This window comes from Ranitomeya imitator, chromosome 3, assembly GCF_032444005.1.
Source record: "Ranitomeya imitator isolate aRanImi1 chromosome 3, aRanImi1.pri, whole genome shotgun sequence".
NCBI lineage: Eukaryota > Metazoa > Chordata > Amphibia > Anura > Dendrobatidae > Ranitomeya > Ranitomeya imitator.
Window position 1 is genome coordinate 28,164,114 of NC_091284.1, and position 22,180 is coordinate 28,186,293.

Here is a 22,180-nt window from a genome sequence, read left to right on the forward strand (position 1 = left end):
GGACTACTGAGGCCAGTTATTGACTTCAGTGGTCACGTGGTCTTAACAAAGTAAAGAAAGACCACTCAAGGATCAGGCCCGGAGCAATGAGTGATTTGGTAGGGGAGTAATGATGAGGTTTTTTATTATGTTTCCTTCTGTTGTATGCAGCCTTGACATTCCACCTGAAACAGTGGTTTATTTCCAGCTTAGATGAAATGTCAAAGCTGCAACCGATCAACAGCTGCTGATTGACTGCAGCAGTCACGTGACACCCTGTGATGGAACAGGAAGTCAGGATACGCAAGGGGAACACCAGCCATAAAACAAAGACCCTTCACCGGTCGGATAGGTGACTTCTTTTTTACCTTTACATCACCCTGGTCTCATTACAGATAATTTACACAACGTACATACGATTCAGGGGTTACCAAGTTGTAGTAAATGTGGAGTACATGTATTAAATTCTATTTTGCTCAATTTCCGTCCCTTAGGTGGAATCAAAGAAGTGGTTTGTAAGAGTTCACCAGACTTCAATGTAACCTTAGACCCTCCGGGGATAAAGACCCAACAACCAGAACCAGATGGGGCCATCATGCAGATCGGTAGATGGATTAATGATGATATTTCTCCGGTGTGTAACTTCCATCTACGAAAAACAGCAAGATCCAAGAGAAGTGTTAAAGGTGATGGTCAATGTTTTCAAAGTCAACCTTAAAAGAATTAATTTTTTACGTGTCGATTATTTTTTAAACCTGATTTATGGGGACAATCGAACCAAATTGCTCAGGTGACATGTCCTAAGTATAAATCAGAAGACAGCATAGAGCTTATGTTGCCTTCTCTTGGGTTTCGGTTGGGTTGCCATGTGTTGGATCGGTACTGATGTATCCTGCAATGTCTAAACGACTTGCTATTCTCATGTTTTGTCTTTTTGAGCATCTTCTAACCGCCGATATTTTCTTGGTGTCTAAAAGATGTCATGAGCTCATATCCTTAAAGTTACATGCTCCAAAGTTTTTTGAAGATTTTTTTTAAACTAATTTTTATTGCAAAACCACTTTGCCGATCATATGTTCAATCATTTTTTTCCCCACTTCAAGTTTCAAAAACACCTGGTCTAAAAAAAAGTTCTCATTTCACTTTTTTTTTAGAGTTGCTTCTGATGGAATACACTCAAAACTGGGCACTTTCCAAACAAAAGGCTGCAAAAAAAATGTTCACAGTGAGGTTTTTTAGGAGAAGAAACAAAGCAAAAACTCTACAAGAGTATGTGCACATGTCGTATCTAGGTATCGGCGCTGCCACTGAATTTTCCCAGGCAAATATGCTTTAGAAGAACGCCAGCGGTTGTTTTCCTGATGCAGCTTTGCCGCTGGCTTTGCCCTCATAATTCATGAGCAGGTCACTTTACTAACCCTGAAGGAGTTACAGTAAAAGAAGTGACTTAAACTAGAACATGGGCACAGATGTCGTTTTGACAGTGCAGTGCATTATGTTCATTTTATGGGGCACTTTGGCTACTCTTTTTCAGGCTTTTTCTGTGTGCATGTACCCCAAATTCCAATCAAAATCTTGGAGTTTTCTTCTCAAAAAACTCAACAACAAAAAAATCCGTGTGCACACACGCTTCCAAAAACTCTTCAAAACTGCTTCGAGAAATGAAAAAAACTCTTCCAAAAACTCATCGAGAAGGAGCGTTTCCTAAAGCATTTTCTTCTTGTCATTTTTGAACACCTCAAAAAAAAAAAACGTCTGTGTGCTCATAGCCTAATAGTACCACCTTGAAGGCCATTTTTTTGGGGATGCTCTACAGGCAGAAGAATAGTGTATGCAAATTATTAAAATTATTAAAGTGTTAGCTACAGAACAAATGGCCAGTATTACACAATGACTTTAGATCAAGGACATAAATTTTTTACCACTTTTTTTTCCAAATAAAGATGGGGACGAAATATTTAGCATGGAGTGCAACGCATCAGGACCAAAGAAATCGAAAATCACTTGGAATAACGTAGGACGACCTATAAGTAGAGAAGAGAAGGAGAACACGACTGGCGATCTTATCATGGTCACAAGCACGCTACACTACTCACGGTCAACACTTCCCCAACAAGCGGAAATAAGCTGCTATATAGTGTACAACAAAGGTGAGGATATGAGGCTAAGTCTGTATTTAGCTCAAAAATGAGGCTCAACAGATCCAAATATTCACGTGAAAACGGACAACTGTGTGGAAATGTGCTTGGTGCCATCTTCACGAGCAAGTGACCCATCATAAACACTCACCGTGACTCACTTATGTGATGATTAAGGCTGAACTTAACTTTACTTTTTTACCCCATTTAAAAGCTTAAAAATTTAAAATTGGTACCGAGACTATTTTATGGGCTTAAGAATGTAGAGATGGGTAGATGCTAAGATTCTGCCCAGTGCCTATCTCTGACAGTTCAGAGAGGTCATGTCATGGTTTGCCTGGGATGTTTAGGTCTGGAGCTGTTGGGGTTAATCTTGGGAGCCTCCCTTTGGTTCCAGTGAGGCTTTTTATAGCCTCTTTGCGGATCTAGGTGTCATCGGTTATACTTTTGCCCTCAGCTGAGTACGTCGACCCCGTTTGTCTGTGCCTTTGTGCCTGAGTTCTCTTCTGTATGTTTGGTTTTGACTTGGTTTGTTCCCCGTTGTGATTTTGTCTACTGATTCTGTACCTCATCTCCTTCTCTGGTTTCTGACTTCAGCTGTGTTCAAGGGTTTTGCTACTTGTCCTCTGATTCAGTACTCCCGGGTTTTGCTACTTGTCTTCTGATTCGGTACTTCCTCGTCTGACCTGCCTTTTCTGACCCCGGCTAGCCCTGACTAGTTTCCCTGTGCCCTTCCCTCCCTAGTATCCCGTGGTTACCGTTCCCCTCCGAACCTCAGGGATCTGTTGTGCGCTCTGCTGTCTCCTCCGGCAGCTTTGCGCTAGGCCCCGCCCCCTTTCCTCGTGACCTGTGGTCACGTGATCGCAGGTCCTGTTCCTGCATTCTACTCTCTCCCAGCTGCTCTGCCTGCACTGTGGCACTGCTTTCGCTGCCCTCAGTTCCTGGACAGCGTGGGATCAGCCGTCCATCTTGGGGCACCTGTGACTCTGATCTCCCGCAGCTCGGACCTCTCAAGCTCCTGGTGAGTGTTTGCCTGGCAGGTCCTGATATGTCATGGATCACTCTTCCTTGCAATTCTGTGACTTCTAGTCATGACAGAGCAACATCTTCTCTTCGACTCTGCTCTGTTGGCGGAGCATCACTGCTGATGTCATGCTGATTGACAGACGGCTCCCTGCTGCCGGCTGTCAATTGACATGTTGTTGGCAGTCACGCAACTCCAACAGAACAACCCAGAAGAGGAAAAAGCTGCTCTGTTTATGTGAAGTAGCAGAATTGCCAGCAGAAGGTGTCTGTGATCACTCTGAGCCATGGCACCGGACAGAACAGGCAGGTAGTTAGCAAAATACGTGCCTTTCAGTTGAGAAAAAATAAAATAGTTCTAGATAACCCCTTAAAAAATATATATTTACAAAACTGTTGGCACCTTTCATCCAGTCCTTAATAATCACTTATTTGGCCAAAAATGACCAATTCCTTAAGTTTACTGTTCTCAGATATTAATCGAAAGAAAAAGTCAATTTTGTTATTTTTTTTTGTCAAAATTTTAATTTAACGTGAACAATAGGATTAGTTTGAAGGAAATCATGTAACATGGACTAAATGAGATTGTCTCTCGTCTTCTCATGTGTCACAGGGGAAAAATCATCTCAACACGATGAGACCTACCAAGGTAAGATTAGGATGCCTACAGAGGATGGGCTGAGGAGGATGCTGCTTATATTGAACCCAAAAACTATGTAAAGCTTACCCTGGAGCGGAGGGTGGTATCGCATGGCCATTCCGTGGGTATGTTTGGCCAAGACTGGAGAAAGAGACATGACAACAGGCAAAGACCACACTGGTACGAACTTTTGACAGTTCCACAACAGGTGGTAGCAACATTGCATAGCTGTCCTGTTGCCTTTTTAAACGTCTATCTTCTTGCAACACTCATTTTGAGATCCCTTCTGTCTCAGGCATAGACCCTCAACCTCTTCAATGGGTATGATCTTCTTCGGAGTCTCCTCAGTAGGTCACACCCAACACTGTATTTATCAAGGGAACTCTTGTCCACGTGGGAAAACAGTGGCCCTTAGCACTCTTGTGTCCTCCTTACTGGCTGGTAATACAAGTTTGCCATTCGGTCAAACGACTCATTTGGACAGGCTGATCGCAAATATTAAACGAAAACGGATTGGCTAAATACAAGCTGATCGGCAGCCATTTAATTATCTATTTATACAGGTCAACAAGAATTCTATGTGCGCAGGACAATTGCTCAAACATTTTGCTTGAAATATTACTCCAGTACCCAACTGGAGAAAGATTTGTGGTGAGGTGCACCCCACATTTCAAGTGTGCCTGATTCATTAAGAGGCCTTCTAATGAATCAGGAACGTCTGACTCCAGCATGTGAATATATCAAGACCAGCGTGAACATTCTTGGTGAATTGCGGCCAGTGGCCCTTAAGGCACATACTTCTTAAATAAGTAATATTTGTGGCATAAAGAACACCATTGCCAGTCATGAATTTGATGAATGGAGTTTGCCACTCCTCATCCCACCCCAGATTTACTCATTTTTGGAACTGGATGAAAATGGCTTGAAAACGTCAAAAGTCTCGAAATTCACATATAGCCTTGCGTTGCATAAAACATAAAAGCTTTGACGAATCAGCACTCATTTCTTTACAAGTGATTTCTTTTGCCCTAAAGAAATATTAAGAAGTTTATTATAAATTAAGACGCCAATACAAAGTGGTGTTAAAAGGTGGATAGTCACCATGAGCCGAGAATTAATTTTTTTTTGCCCATTATTAGATGTTCACCAGTGATGAGCGAGTGTACTAGTTGCTCGGGTTTTCCCCGAGAACGCTTCGGTGACCTCTAAGTATTTATGACTGCTCGGAGATTTAGTTTTCATCGTGGCAGCTGAATGATTTACGGGTAGTAGCCAGCCTAAGTACGTGTGGCGGTTGCCTGGTTGCTAGGGAATCCCAACATGTAATCAAGATGGCTAACAGATGTAAATCATCCAGCTGCCGGGATGAAAACTAAATCTCAGAGCAGTCATAAATACTCGGAGGTCACCCAATCGTGCTTGGGAAAACCCGAGCAATGAGTACATTCGCTCATCATCACTAATGGTCACCTGAAGCCTCTGTGAAATGCACTGAACATTCCTTATAATATGAGTTTTGTCGCTTATAGTAATAACTCACATTTATTTATTATAGAAGATTTTGGGTCCAACAGTGTCCAAGAAGAAGGTAAGTTGGAAGGTTGTGTATCGACAGCCCCATCATCTGATGATGTTGACTTCTCTAGGTATCTACAGACTCTATGATGTGTTCCTCATGAATGAAACTGGATCAGAAGAAGAGGCCATAGAGAATGGAGTCCACATATAGACCCTCATGTACTAAGCACATGATGATGTGAATGGCACTTAAGGTGGCACTTCAGCTGTCATTGGTGTTTGGGTCTTCTGCTTGTCACTGTTTTTGAGGTCTGGTGGTGGTCACTGGTATTGAGGTCCTTTGCCTCTCATGTGGTGCTGTGGCTGTGACTGTTACGGAGATCACTGGTATTGAGGTCTTGTGCCTGTCATTGATGTGGAGGACCTGTAGCTGCCACTCGTCATTTGTTTTTCACTGATATGGGGATTCTTGGACTGTAAATGTTATGGTGTCACTTGTTTGTCATTGTTATGGGAATTTCGGACATGTCTTTTATGAGAGGTTTGAGGCTATCACTCTTATGGGAACATTGTGGATGCCTCAATTTTGGGGAAACCATGGCTGGCACTGTTAAGAAGTCCTGTGGCTGTCAATCTTCTAGGACCATTGTGTCTTTTTGTAGTGGAGACAGTGTGGCTGTCGCTGTTTGGGAATCCAGTAGCTGTCACATTTTTGAGGGACACTGTGGTTGTTACTGGGGCCCTGTAGCTATCACCATTGTGATTGTAATTCTGTGTCTTTATTTCCTAGATCTCCAAAATAAGAACAGTTACTTTGTCAGAATCATAATTCTATCATCTACAATCCTAGTATTCCTAGCTATGGTTCTTCTCCTTATTGCATATTACTTAATAAACAGGTAAGTGACACCATATAGTGCATAATGTGGTGGGCTTAAAGTTGCTTTCTCAAGTTCTTCTCTTCACAAATGACCCATTGATGTGAATGGAAACTGTGTAATACTCTATTTCCCCTCTGGAGGCGCTGCAAGGAAATTTAACTCTTTCTGCCAGGTTTCCCCACAGGTTACAGTTGTTCATTAGGAGATCCCTGAACGGTGAACTGTGTAATCAGATTATACTTAAAGAACCCTACTAACAAGTAGTCATTTTTCCCATGGAGAACCCCTTTATCAATGCAATCCGATAGGATGAATGACAATAATACTGATGTAACATGAAAGTTGTGCATCTTGAGATCAAGATCTAGACAATAAGGCAATGCATGGTTTTATGGTAACTTAATGAATACCAATAGAACAGCTTGCATTTTTTTGACTGGGTGATGGGCACATAACCAGCATATGGGCAGACATCCTTAAAAAAGTTCCGAACACTTTGACACCTTTCTTCTTGAGCCGGAGTCACACATGCATGTTTTGAGGCCTAGATTCGGACTAAGATGCACAGACTGACCCTAGGTCTCCTAACCCAAACTTCACAGTCTCGTATATATGACTAGAAGGCTGTTGAGTTCGGGTCTGGATGCCTGATTTTGGTCTAAAATTGTAGCAATAGCAAATACCGCAAAGCCATGACTGAAGAAACTAGAAAAAGTTAGAAAACTAGCGCAAAGAAAAATCAAGCAGTTAATTTTTTTTTTACCCCTTTTTTTCATTTTTTAACTTTTTTATCCTTCTTCATTTATTTATATCTTCATCGGCACGGTTGTTCGAGTTCTTGTTCTTCATCTTTTTTGCTTTTATGACCTTCATTGCAAATTAAAAAAATGATCTGGTGACATGATTCTCCATGACAGTACGACTTGTTGTGAATTCCGCTCTTGGGCTCCCTCCGGTGGTTGTAAGAGGCACTTTTGTGAGTTCTGCTCTTGGGCTCCCTCCGGTGGTTTTAAGTGGTATGGCTGCTCCTTGGATTTAGCAGTCTGCAGCTGCTTCCACTAATTGTCTTTCTGCTCGGCTTTTATGCCTGGCCCTTCCCTTCAGCCAGTGCCACTTGTCAATGGTTCCTGGTTGGATTCACATCTCTGCTTGGATTTCCCTGATATCCTGACCAGTTCAGCAAAGATAAGTCCTTGCTTGCTCTTTTCGGTCCACATGTTGTGGACTAAATTGTTCTGTGTATTCTATGTTTTGTCCAGCTTGTCAGTATGGATTAATTCTGTTAGCTGGAAGCTCTGGGAAGCAGATTTACCCTCCACACCTTTAGTCAGGTGTGGAGATTTTTGTAAACTCTGTGTGGACTTTTGTAGTTTTTAATACTGACCGCACAGTATCCTGTCCTTTCTATCTAGCTAGACTGGCCTCCTGTGCTACATCCTGGTTTCATTCTATGTATGTCTTTTCCCTCTCCACTCACAGTCATTACATGTGGGGGGCTATCTATCCTTTGGGGAGTTTCTCTGAGGCAAGATAGCTTTCCTATTTCTATCTTTAGGGGTAGTTAGTTCTCCGGCTGTGACGAGATGTCTAGGGAGTGACAGGAACATCCCACGGCTACTTCTAGTGTTGTGTTGAGCTTAGGGACTGTGGTCAGTACAGTTACCACCTCCTTCAGAGCTTGTCCATGTTGCTCCTAAACCATCAGATCATAACAACGACTACAGTGATACCAAACCGATATGTTTTTTTTATACGGGAAAAATTGTAGTTTTGATTGACACCAGTGTCGGACTGAGGTTGCCAAAGGCCCACCAGTAGCCAACTCCCAGGGACCGACTTTTCCCTACTTGGAAAAGTGACATTATCCTCATTCACAAATAACAATAAACTGGGTAAATTGTTAAATAAATAAGATGTCTGTACGTGGTGATTCAAGTATATAATGTCAGGTGCTGCTCATATAATATGGCGATGGCCCACCGGAGGATTCCCCTTTCCTCCTGTGGGCCAGCCCAAGCTTGATTGACACCATTCACTTTACTGAAAAACGGAAAAGCAAATTCCAGGCAGGGTGAAATGAAAGAGGAAATTATTCCGATGTTTATTCTTCCAATGGTTTTTCATTTTGTAGATTGAGGTAAAAATGGTCTGGTAACTTTGTTCTATGGGTCAGTACAGTTCTGGTGATACCAAGAGTGTTTTTTAACCACTTGAAATAAAAATACAAATACTTCAGAAAGACATAACTTTTTTATTCTTCGTTCTGCACAGTTGCATCACGGCTTGTTTTTTATGGATGATCTGTAGTTTCATTTTCAAATCTGAACAACTTTCAGATTTTTTTTTATTTCATTTTTTTTGGGAGGTGAAGTGACCTAAAAACAGCCATTTTGCCACTAAAATTAATTTTTTCCATTTCGGTGTTCATCGTAGTGTGGATTAAATATTTAAAGTTTTTTAATGTTTAAAGTTTTTATTAGTTCAGATATTAAGATGAAATATATGATTGTAGATTCCCATTCTAATGGGGCAGATTCCATTACTATATTTAACAAGGATTTTTGAGTTTTCCTAGTTATATTTATTTTGGGAAGGTTTCATAATCTACTTTTACTTTATAAAGCTTTTTTTTCTGGAGATGATAGGTCTTCACACTGTAGATCAATTTTTGCTGCAAACTTTCAGAAGTTTGTGCGTGAGATGAGTTAAAATCTCATCCACTTTCCTGGAGAGTGACAAGCCAAGCCTGGCATGTCAGATGGAGGAGACATAAAAGACATGCATGTTCCCCTGGGAAATTAAATATTCAAATTGTCTCTTCAGAGAGGAAGAGGACTAGAACTTTAGAGCTCCATATTGCTGCTTACAATATGGAGCACTGAAGTTCTAATTCTCTTCCTCTCTGAATAGACTATTAGCATATTTAATTTCACAATAAGGGCTGTATATTTGGATGGTTTCACACATTGCCTTTATAAAAAAAAAATGTTATTTATTTTTTTTGGTGGCCAGATGAAAAAACTTGCGGCATATCAAACCTATATGAACAAGTAATTTTTAAGAAACTAATGGGTCCATCATTTAGTCCTGGCCAACACTGGGGGTCTGATTCATTATTGCATTTGACCCCTTTTTTTTGTTTATTCTTTGGTATTTTTCACTAGTTTTTCTTTTGCACCTTGTTCTTTTTTAAGTTTTACCTTTCTAAAAGTCTTTCTTTTATGTTTGTAATTGTAGGGGGGATGAGATCTCTAGGTGTTTTTGGCTGGTTTATCAATTACAACTTTTTAAAAAGTTGCGCACTTTTTGCACAAATGTAGTGATTTAGTGCAAAATTTGTGCACTGCTTGCGCCATTTTGAAGAATTTAGCAGAAAACGCATCAATTAATACCAGAAGGTTTAAAAAAAAGCCAAAAAATGAGATAAATACCACCACAAATGATTAATCAGATCCTATGTTATTCAACTTGAGGCGCATATGATAAATGAATCCCCTAGGGCACCAGTAACCCGCTGATGCCAAAATAATGTCCGTCCGGCTAATTCTGAGCAGCATTTCTTTCTTCTAAAATATGGTGTAATGTATAGTCTAGTAATAAAAACGTACCCAGTGTGGTCGATAATCGTCAGGTTTTTTTTAATGTATTATCTATTTTTCAGTGTTTTTTTATTTCATTTTTTTCTAGGGGGAAAAAGTCAAAGTCCCTAAACAAAGTCGACAAATTAGAAAAAGGAGTTACAACCCCACTAACGAAAAGTACACGTGTGAGTTTTAAAGGATAATTGTTTTCTTTCTGCATAATAAAATTTTATGAGGCACAAATATTAAAAAAACAAAGCAAACAAAAAAAATGCAAAAAGCAACTACATCTGCTTTGATATCCTCCTGTCTTAATTCTGATTATCTCCTGTTCAGTCTTCTATGTGTGTCCCAGTAGGCTTCCACTTCTCACTTGTTTCCAAATTATCTAGAGCATGGAGGAGAAAAAGTTTTGGGAAAGGAGTGGGACGAGTCATCATCATCATCATCACTGTCCCCAGTATGTTTTTAGAGCGTGGGAGGAAACCGGAGAACCTGGAGGAAACATGCAAACATGGGCAAGCTCCTCAGAGGTGTTGTCTGCAGACTTCCCCATTATCAATAACGCTCAACTCTCCGAGACTCCTCTGGCAGCGTTTTATCTCTGCCCTGAACAAGAGGATTTGACATTCTGGTGGTGTAGGGAGGTCCTCATATACATCAGACTGTGCGTTCACTAGACTTTAGTCTCATGTGTATGGGGACCGTAAAGGGGTTGTTCACCACCCACCATAATAGGGCCCATAGAAAATAAAAACAATCTATACTCATCTCCCGAAGTACTACCATCCCTGAAAAGTTGGATTTGCTATTTTGAGCAGGTCATGTTACATTATTGTGTCACTTAACCTCTGCAACCAGTCAGCAGCCACTGATCAACTGCAGCTCATATATATATATTCCTTCAGAGTGGACAGCCACTCTGCCGAAATTGGAAATGTTTTAACATATGGGTTATACGTAGAACGAGTAAGGATGATGTTACAGCTCTAAAACTTTGATAGAGAAAATTAAAGCTTAAAGAGAAAAATGTGTTGAATGGATTGTCCTACTAGTGAATATTAGGTAATTAGGTAAAGCAACAATTTTTTTATCACAATATCCACCTCCTCCCCTTAAGTAACTTCACACTCAGGATGAGACAAGCTGACTGCTCCTCCCAGCTCCCCGGTCACAGCTTCCGGTTTTACTGCTGCAGCCGCATCCCCCTCCTCCAAGTCTTTCCTGTTTTGCACTACACAAACCTTGCAAGCATTTACAGAGAATCTTCAATCAGGGAACAGAGGACTATAGGCTTTTGGAAGATTAGCAAATGGTGGTCTCACCCAATAAGATACACACGTTTAATTTATTCATATTTACCGCTGATGATTTACACAGATTACATTTATGTTTGGTGCCTAGAATTGTCACGGGACACCAGGAACTGAGCAGAAGACACGAAAAGGACCAACTCTGGAGAAGAATAAGGGAAATATCCAGCAGAATAATGCTGATTCCAAGTATAGTCCTATTGGCACTGAGGAGGTAAGTTACATCCCCGTATATGTCTGCCGTACACCAGAGGTAGACGGCAGTCGTCCGGTAGAGATCTACTGTAATGATGCAGGATCGGTGTGGACTGGGGGCTCGAATCTTCTATGATCATTTTTCCAATATTTTCTATAATCAGAGCATCCATGGGATAAGTGGTAACTTATTGATTGGTGGTGGTCTGACCGCTGGGATTGGCAGAATGGAGCTAAAGAATACCCCTCCATTCAGTCCCTAAGAAGCTGCTCAGTACTGGGCTTTACTGGAGAAAACAGTTACGGTATTTAACTTGGGCAAGGACCATGCCGCTCAGTTGATAAGTTCAAAAGGCAGATCCCCTGCGGCTTCTTCATGCCCCACTCTTCTTCAGTGACAGGTCTCTCCCTTCATGTGTACAGGTGTAGGGAGAGACCTGTCACTCAAGAGTAGTGGGACGAGAAGACCCCGCCCACGAGGGCTTAAACTCTTAAAAAATAAGGCTGTGGAACAAGAATGGTGTCTAAATGGATTCTAAGCCTTTATAGGATCCTGACCTAGTCTAAAGACTTCACGATCTTCACCAATAACTGTGAATATAATCCGATGCCATGCTTAGCTCATGTCTGGTGATAATGATTATTACACTGACATATAGTTTTAAAGTCACCGACTGAAGGCAAAAATTCTTAAAGTCAATGACTCTTTAAAGATGCCGCCAATTCTCATTTTTACGTTAGTATTTTTCCCTCTTCCAAGAGTCATAACTTTTTATTTTTAATTTTCCCATCGACGGCAGTACGAGGGCTCATTTTTTTGCTGAAAACATTGTGTGGATTCGAATGACACAATTAATTTCACCATATAATGTACTGAAAAACTGTAAAAAAAAAAAAAAAGTGAAAAAAAATACTGTTTTTTAAGTTTTGCGTTTTTTTTAATGTTCATTGCATGGTTAAAATAACCTGGAAGCATATTACTTCAGGTCAGTATAATCATGGCGATACCAAACCTGTATAGATTATTTTTTATTTAAATAGTGAAAAAAAATCATAAGTTTATACAAAAAAAATGGGGGTTTTGTCAATAAAGTTTTACGAGGGCTTGTTTGTTTCCTAGATAGCTTTTTCAGATTTCTTGGGGTACAAATTAGGTAAAGAAAAAAATGTACATACTGTAATATATATATATATATATATATATATATATATATATATATATATATATATATATAAAAGATCTGGAAAAATAAGAAAAAGTCCCCACCTAAAAAATAAGATTTTTTTCAAAGAACGTACATTTTAATACGTACATATAAAAAACCTACACATATTAATTATGACGTAATCTTAGCAACCAAGACAATTAACTTGATGAATTTTAACCAGTGAAAACTATGAACAAAAAAAGAACAAACTAAACCAAAAATTGCTTTTTTTTCCTATATTTTCGGATGATAATTTGTGTGTACCCCAAAAGCACCGCTAAAAAATAATACAATGTGTCTTGCATAAAACAAAGCATCATGCAACTGTCAATGAAAAATATAAGAACAAATTCTGGCTGCTGAAAAGGAGAGATGCAAAAGCTAAAAAAAAAAATTGGCCAGTCATTACGGTTCTTTCAGGCCTGGCCACTAAAGGGTTAATAGCCGGGGTTGGCCAGTGTATACACAGTGGCTCAGTAACCTTGCAGTGATGGGGTCCCGGCAAGTACAACTCCTGGTAAGGAATTCGCTTTGTGGTTCTTCCATACTGTAAGAACCATTTGAAGTTAGCCACTAATTAGATTTCGGTGCACAGTGCACTCGGTCTCCGCCTTACCCGTGAATCCTCGGCCTCTCTACCTTCTGGCTGTTGATAACCCGCCACCCCTGTTCGAAATCGCCGGTGACCTGTCATTCAAAGCCAGGAGGCAGATGGAGGGACCAGGAATAACAGACAGGGAGGAAAAGATTCAGTGCACAGTCCCACCCCTGTGCACCGACATCAAATCTAATGATTGCAGCTACGTCTTTACTTTTCAATATAAAATTGTGCTGTCGGATTCTTTTTAAAGGAATGAAGATATTACCCCCCCCCCCAAACTAGTCATATGCATATGTGGCTCATTCAAATACAAGTCCAGCAACATCCCTGATTGGTCAATCCCTTCCACCACTACTGAAAAATTAGACTTTCAATTGATATGCAAATTAGGCTAAAATGCTATCTGTAGATGTGAAGCCTCTGTCACTCCAGCTCTTTTGGAATGCCGCCTTCTCTTACTTGATAGACCTCTAGGGAGACAGTAGAACAAAGAGGGTCTTATCTGACATACAGGTATAATTTATTAATCACATTATGCTAACCTGATCTATGATTCAAAAGCGTTTTCAAATCATTGTACATATGCTGCGGATCCACCGGTGAGATAGAAGACAAGGACCAATTTGTGGGTATCTCCCGGGCTGCTGTGTATGGAAGACGTCAATACGTCAAGTGTTTCAAAGTGTCAAGCACTTCTTCAGGAAATGACCACTCACCAAACCATTTGGAAGTGCCTGACTCTTTGAAATTCGTTGAATAAAAAAACGCATGTTTGAAAAAAACCTCCAGAACATTATCGTCTTCCAAACACAGCGGCGTGGGAGGTATCCACAAATTCTTCCTTGTCTTCTACCTCCTTTTACTCGACTGACAGCTCTTTTGACTGAAGTCACACATCATAGAAGCTGTCAGTCAAGTAAAAGGAGGCAGTGCTGGGAAGGGAGTAGAGCTGGAGTGACAGAGGCTTCAAAATTATAATTTGCCTTGCGCAGGCGTGTACTTCGGAGGACACAGAATGAACTTCAACCCAATATTGCGGCCAGCATGCAGCCAGCGAGTAAAGAAAGGGTGAATCAAACACCCGAAAACCCCGACCGCAAACCTGTCCCGCCAAATTCAGGTGACAGGTTCCCTTTAAAGGCACACACAATGTCATCTTAAGAAAGGGAGCCAGTAATGTCAGTTGGCCAAACAAGGGCGTCTTCATGGAATTCTTTTGTATGGCTTTCCTTTAAAGATAGATCAGTACCGGATGGTAGTACCCTCATCTATCAGACATTTATAGCATATCCTGTGGTTAAGAATAGAGATGGGCGAACCAGAACAGTAAAGTTTGGCAGAAAGACCATGTAAATTGTTCTGGTTCGGCCCCCACGAATACCGGGAGTTTCTCGCACTGTCATATGCATGACGTTGCAGCGTCCTGGATAGCGATATCGTTCAGTTTGACACGCAGCGATCAGGCCCCTGCTGTGACATCGTTGGTCGGAGCAGAAAGTCCAGAACTTTATTTGGTCGCTGGATCTCCCGCAGACATCGCTGAATCGGCGTGTGTGACGCCGATTCAGCGATGTCTTCACTGGTAACCAGGGTAAACATCGGGTTACTAAGTGCAGGGCCGCGCTTAGTAACCCGATGTTTACGCTGGTTACCAGCGTAAACGTAAAAAAAAAAAAACCCACATACTTACATTCTGGTGTCTGTCCCCCGGCGCTGTGCTTCTCTGCACTGTGTAAGCGCCGGCCAGCCGTAAAGCAGAGCACAGCGGTGACGTCACCGCTGTGCTTTCCGGCTGGCGCTCACAGTCAGTGCAGAGAAGCAGAGCGCCGGGGGACAGACACCGGAATGTAAGTATGTAGTGTTTGGTTTTTTTTACGTTTATGCTGGTAACCAGGGTAAACATCGGGTTACTAAGCGCGGCCCTGCGCTTAGTAACCCGATGTTTACCCTGGTTACCAGGGGACTTCGGGATCGTTGGTCGCTGGAGAGCGGTCTGTGTGACAGCTCTCCAGCGACCACACAGCGACGCTGCAGCGATCGGCATCGTTGTCTAGATCGCTGCAGCGTCGCTAAATGTGACGGTACCTTTAGCCTGAAAAGTCCAGATTGGCCAAAGTAGAAAATTTGTTTGAGGCAAAGAGGTTTATTCTACCTTCAAGACATTTAAGTGATTTTGTTTTCTGTCTCTTAGAATATTTTAGGGACACCGGGAACTGAGATAAAGGAAAGAAAAGGTTCCACTGTGAAAAAGGAAAAAGAAAATGCTTCCGTTACCAATAATAAGGTATGAGAAATGCCCCTTGTGTCTATACATTACTATACACCAGAGGTAAATGAGATCTACTGTAAAGATACAAAATGTGAACCTGATGGCCAATAAAGAACCAGCACCAATATATTCTTCTTTTCAATGCCTCTTTACAGCAAATGTCAAATCACAGTGTACATTTCTTTTCCGAACAAATATTCACTAGAAAGATCCATCATCATTCTAACCAGGGTGTAATAACTCCTTTAAAGAAAGATGTAAACGTCTTCATTCCGGGCCAAATCCAGCACAGAACCTGGATAACTGACCAAATGTCTGCACTTGTTGTGACGTTTCAGAGGAGCGCCGCTTTATCAAGCACACGTGTGTATCGTTACATGTCTTACCATACAATACAGAAAAATCCTGGTCTAACATTCCTCGGGGGCGTGTTCTTTTTCCCCTGCATGATGCCTCCTGCTTATGATTGGTCAATGTCACACACTGGGAAAATTACACACCTTCACAGAAGAATCCCTTGGTTTAAGCGAAAACTAGCATAGAAAATTTACGTGCTAATATTTTCAATACAGAGGGAAGAAATAAAAAAAATGAAAAGTTAGTTTTTCTCAGCTCTGCAGCCATTTCTTCATCTCATCATGTGGCCAGTTATAACATGCTCAAACTGGTGAAATGTTCTCATTAAGCTCCATCACTATCTTCTGGGATTCTGGCCTACCTGCTTTGCCTATCTTCCATTCCATACCGAACAATTACTCCCCAGTGGACACAATGTTCCAGCTACTTTGCAAATCTTCATTGTGTTTAGTGCAGCATCACTCCCAACACCTGCTGCATCTTCCTCGTGGCTTTCCCATTGTTTCTCATTGGTGTCCCACACTTCAGGGCAAATAATTCTCCTCCTCCTTAAAGGGTAAACAAACAATCCTGTAGAACACTTCCTCAGATCTCAGCCATGTCTTCTGCAGTAACCCCCGATTCCTCTACCTGGCAAAATCCACTTCTCTGATCTCCAAACTTTGGTTGGGACTTTATATAAACTTTACTCCTCCCAGCATACTAGATATTTCCACATAAGTAATCAATGGCATTAATCCTCTACACCCTGGTAGTATGTGAAGTGATGACATATGGCAGTTCCCTGTCTTTGAGGTGGGCTTAAAAATGTAGCTTTTATTTTTGCTAGGATCTCCTCTAACAGCAACAGAAAAAGTAAAAACATAATATTTTTTAACAAAATTATAATAACAATAATATAATTATTCAAACCAACGTTCTTTTACCAAATTTAAAATAGAGAACTAAAAATATAAAAAATCCAAACTGATTTGGTATCTCTACATCAGTAAACGTCCGATCTATCAAAGTATAAAATGAATTACCCAATTGGTAAAAGGCATAACGAGAAAAAAAAATTGAAATGACACAACACTACACAAAATGCAATAAGAGACGATCAAAACATCATGTCCACCCAGAAATGGTATCAATAGAACCGTCAGCTCAGTGCACAAAAAAATAAATCCTCGCACAACCCCATTGACTGAAAAATGTAAATATTACTTGTCTCCGAACATGATGACACAAGCAAATTTTTTTATACAAATTAACAAAAAAAAAATCACTACTTAAATAAAAAAATTTTTTTTCAAGTTTAGTATTGCCGTTAAGTACACTGACCTGGTGTCAGGCGCCAGGATTCTCCCACTGTATGAGGCAGATTCTAAGTCTGGTCTGCCTCAGCCGCAGTGGGAGCTGCTCAGCAAAGACGTTGGTCTCAGCATCTTGCCCAGACTTGTTCTGTTCGCTTGGTTACTGCTGGCACTCCAGCAAAAGCTATAGTAACTAGCGATAGGCAGCGACGAGCAGGCATTCCAGAGGCTAAGTCCAGAAATCACCCTACTGAGCATGCTCGTGATGCTCGTGAGGTGGCGAGCTCCCATTGGTGGTCGGTCGTCAGCTGCCCAGGTGACGTGGCAGCTCCGGATTGGACCACGAGCAAGGTCCTGTCTTACTGGACTTGAACAGGAACGTATAAAAGGTTTCCTGGAGCGCACGTCGGCACGCTAAGATCATTTATATTTTGTGAGTGTGTGGGACTTAACGGTAGAGTGGACTTGTCTGCGTGTGCTCAGGGCAGGCGTGACATTTAATTCAGTGCGAACTAACTAGCGCTTGCTCTGTTGTTCTGCCATTGTTCGTACTAGCGGCAGTTTTCCATCTCTGCACGATGGACCCCGGGTTGCGATCGCACTTCATCTTAATTTATATTTAGTGCGATCCGCCAACCCTAACACCTGGGAAATTATTTTGGCAGGTCATTAACAGCACAAACAATTCCAGAAATTCTATATTTATACAGTTTTATAGCAGTTGGATTTTGTTCCCGTTTTCCAGGATGTTGAATGTTAAAATGAACTTTTCTACTCAAAACTCCTTCTCATCACGCCAAAAACAAACCCTCATATGGCTATGTCGATGAGAAAAATAAAAAAGTTATGGCTCTCAGAAAGGGAGAAAAAAAAATGCAAATAACAGAAAAATAGTTTGGAAAGAGGATAATAATACTGGAGAAACATAAAAAAAAATAACTGGGGGCAATCATGCAACCAGGCACTGATTCCTGCTGCCAGCGGCATGAATCGTGTGACCGGTTCCATAGGCCGAATCTTAGGCCGGGATCACACATGCGAGAAACACGTCCGTATCTCGCGTGTGAAATCCAAGCTGTGGCGCCGGCACTCCAGAGCGGAGCGTGCGGCCGCATAGCAACACATGAAGCCGCACGCTCCGCTCCCACGTGCTGGCGCCAGAGGAGGGATTTCACATGCGAGACACGGACGTGTTTCTCGCATGTGTGATCCCGGCCTAATAGGCAGCCTGTCAATCTAACATCAACAGGCGGGATAATGCCCTGCACTACATCAGTAGTGAATTGTACTATTTATACCATCTAAGATCCATGAAACTAATGACTATTGTAATGAAAAAAAAAATGTTTATAAAGTTTAAAAAATTAATAAAAACCTATTAAAAAAGAGTCAGGTACGACCCATATTTATCCCATACAGTGAATGCCAAAAAAAAAAAAATAAGAAATGTTATTTTAGCTCATCCTGTCTCAAATAAAAAGTGATCAAAAATTCACTTTCAAATTCAAGGTGCCCGAAAATGGCAAAACTGAAGACTACAACTTGTTACACAAAAAATTAAGCCCTGAACAGACTCTGGTAGAAAAATGTAAAACTTACTGCTTTCAGAGTATGGCATAAAAAAGTGTTTTTTTTGTGTTTGTTTGTTTTTCTAGCAGTGTAATTATTATACACAAGTGATAAAATCTGTATAAAACTATGCAAGGCTACGTTCACATGTATGCGTTTTTGCTGCATTTTTTTCTGCATTTTTTAATTAAAAAAAAAAAATTTTAATTAAAATTTTAACTGCATTTTGCAGTACCAGTTATGTCTGTGAGATTTCAGAAATCTCATGCACACAGCTTGTTTTTAGGGCCTGAATATTTTGTGTAAAACCTGAGGTTTTACAGAATAGAGCAGGTCACTTTTCTCAGCGTTTTTCACCAATTGAAAGTCATGGGTGGTGGAAAAAATGCTGAAAATACACTGCTTTCCGGCTGCCCGGCGCTCACAGCCAGACCAGAGAAGCAGAGCGCCGGGGACAGACAGCGGTAGGTAAGTATGTAGTGGTTGTTTTTTTTACTTTAACGATGGTAACCAGGGTAAACATCGGGTTACTAAGCGTGGCCCTGCGCTTAGTAACCCGATGTTTACCCTGGTTACCAGTGAAGACATCGCTGGATCGGCGTCACACACACCGATTCAGCGATGTCAGCGGGAGAGCCAGCGACGAAATAAAGTTCTGGCCTTTCTTCCCCGACCAACGACATCACAGCAGGGGCCTGATCGCTGCTGCCTGTCACACTGGACGATATCGCTAGCCAGGACGCTGCAACGTCACGGATCGCTAGCGATATCGTCTAGTGTGACGGTACCTTTACACACATAAGTTCCTTACACAATGCAGATGCTTCTGCCGCTTTATATACCACCACTACAGCTCTAAAGTCCCCACATCCCCCTCATAACTACTCAGTGCTCCTCCAAAACCAGCTCCCTCACCGTTATGGAAGATCAACATTCCTTTCTACTCTCCAGATCACATCTCACCATCTGTGCACTTGACCCGATCCCGTCCCGCCTCATCTCAAACCTGAGCACAGTCTTCATCTCACCCATCCTCATAAACCTTTCCCTTGAACAATCCTCTGTGTCTACCTATCAGCCCATATCACTTCTCCCCTATGCCTCAAATCTGCTGGAACAACAACATGTCCATTTTGAACTGTCGTCCCACCTGTCCTCTCACTCCCTGTTCAACTGCTTACAATCTGGATTCCATCTGCATCATTCATCTGAAACTGCACTCACTAAAGTCATCAGTGACCTACTAACTGCCAAACCCAAGCAACAGTACTCTGTCTTCGACACAGTGGACCATTCCCTCTTACTACAGATTATCTCATCTCTTGGCATCACAAACTTGGCCTTATCTTGGATCTCCTCATACCTAACAGACCGGACATTCAGTGTCTCCCACTCATAGACCATCTCCACATCTTTCCCCTTACCTGTCGGTGTCCCCCAATGTTCAGTTCTAGGACCCCTGCTCTTCTCCATCTACACCTTTGGCCTGGGACATCTCTTCCGACAAGCCTACAACCACCTGCAGTAACCCTTGTTCCACCATCCCGCTGCACAACCAGCTGTATCCTCACCCATCTCTTGTAGACTGTGAGCCCTCATGGGCAGGGTCTTCTCTGATCCTGTACCAATCGGTGACTCGTTTTACTCAAGATTATTGTACTTATTTTTTATTATGTATAAACCCTTTTCACATGTAAAGTGCCATGGAATAAATGTACATTGCTTTTCCTATTATACTGTTTAGTTTTCTATTATACTGTTTATATGGTTTTCAGTTACATTTCAAGTTGAGATTCTCATTGTGTTCTTGTCCTTTATATTAAGGACACTGGAAAAACTCCCACATCTGAGAAGAAACAAAAAAATAGCTCTCAGCCAGAGGCAAAGAAGAAGAGTGTAAAAAAACTATCTTTTGAATAATTAAGAACTTGGAAGCAGGACAGGCTCATGCACTTTCTAAAAAAATACATCATACATGCTTACTAAGCAGTGATACCGGGAAACATTGACTATGCCACTCTAGGAAACGCCAACTCAAGCTCAGATGTTCCTCTTGCTCGTTAGTGATATTGTTTAGTGTGAACGCGGGGGAGACTTCAGCGGGATTATGTTTTTGTCATCAATCGTCACTAGATTGAATGTCGGTCCTCTTGATTAATAGACATTTGTGATTGATGTATATGTTTAATTATCTATATATATTTTATAATTATTTACTTTCATTGAATACATCATTCCTCCACTGCATCACATATCTCCATAGAATGTATTGTTATGTGCACATTTTATCCATCTATTTGTGTCCAATTGTCTGTGCTTTTATATAGGGTCTAAAACGTGTATTGTTTTACTGCCCATGTCTCCTCACCCCAACACCCCCCCCCCCCCCCCCAGAAGAAGCTGGAGCGAAACGAGCATCAGTGTGGATGGACAAGGTAATGGTAGTCTCTTTTTGGCTGTTCTAAACTCATGACTTAGTAAGACTGGTTAGTGCAGTCGAAATGCGTCCACTAGTTCATGTCGACCATGTAAATTTATCTTTTGTATGCGCTATATTTTCTATTGAAAAATTAAAGAAACGGAAAATCCAGTCCTGTTGAGCCGGACTCCAATTTTTTTCTATTATCCTTGATGTGAGGCCCCAGGTGGATGAGCAACTGGGTGAGCTGGAATCAAGTTTTTAGAACTAGTCTTTATGCTTGACCATTCTGATCTATGAATCACCAGGAAGGATTGGTATCTATGGATACTGTGAAGGAAATAATTATTTGATCCCTTGCTGATTTTGTAAGTTTGCCCACTGACAAAGACATGAACAGTCTATATTTTAACGATAGGTAAATTTTAACATTGAGAGATAGAATATCAAAAATAAAATCCAGAAAATCACATTGTATAAATTATATAAATTTATGTGCATTTTTCAGTGAGAAATAAGTAATTGATCCCCTTCCAACCATTAAGAGTTCTGGCTCCTAAAATTGACGACTGTGGCATTAACTCAACTCGTCGTGTTTGGAGGAAGAGAAATGCTACCTATAACCCAAAAGATATTTTTTCTAGTATAATAAAAAAACAGTAAACTTATACTTTATGCTAAAGCAAGTCAGTAATTCTTCTGTAAATCTGCGTCTTGTGTCGAGCAGTTTTATTGTCTTTGTACATTAACCCAGTAATCATTTACGCTGCATAAATATAAAATTATTTGTAAAACGTGTCCCGGTACATTTCACTTTTGCAATTTAGACTTTATACTTTATAAATGCCTAATGTGGGATATTTTATTAAAGTTTCTCAAAATGCAGCAGTAATTTGTTTTGCATACTTACGGTATATAGCGCAATTAATTCAACTTCGCTTTACATGCATCACTATTAGTGAGGAGCGAGCACTAAAATGCTAAGGTACTACTCGTTACTCAGGTCCTCAACTCGAGTAACGAGTATGATGGAAGTCAATGGGAAACTTTTTCCGCTGGCCCCCCCACCCCCCGGAGGTCTGGATGGGGTCTAAAAATTGCTGAAAACGATGGAAACAGTGCTGAAATGGCATGGGAACAGCATGAGGAAGACCCACTTTTACAGACTGACCTTAAAACATACAAAATGGCACT

At 41.1% G+C, this 22,180-nt stretch overlaps 1 protein-coding gene across 3 annotated transcripts in view; it reads left to right on the plus strand.

The window, feature by feature from the left end:
• The window catches only part of LOC138672549 (uncharacterized), a 56,117-nt gene extending 34,246 nt beyond the window's left edge, over positions 1–21,871 (plus strand). Inside the window, exons 3-11 of one of the 3 annotated variants that reach the window (XM_069760635.1) lie at positions 474–665; positions 1,923–2,129; positions 3,754–3,789; positions 5,336–5,368; positions 6,089–6,197; positions 9,867–9,945; positions 11,165–11,287; positions 15,269–15,361; positions 20,392–20,760. In XM_069760635.1, coding sequence (XP_069616736.1) covers positions 474–665; positions 1,923–2,129; positions 3,754–3,789; positions 5,336–5,368; positions 6,089–6,197; positions 9,867–9,945; positions 11,165–11,287; positions 15,269–15,361; positions 20,392–20,487 — 968 coding nt within the window. In that variant the 3' untranslated portion in view covers positions 20,488–20,760. Of the gene's footprint in view, positions 1–473; positions 666–1,922; positions 2,130–3,753; positions 3,790–5,335; positions 5,369–6,088; positions 6,198–9,866; positions 9,946–11,164; positions 11,288–15,268; positions 15,362–20,391 lie in introns of all 3 variants that reach the window. The other 2 variants (XM_069760633.1, XM_069760634.1) reach the window with 2 other exon arrangements.
• The last annotated feature ends 309 nt before the right edge of the window (positions 21,872–22,180 follow it).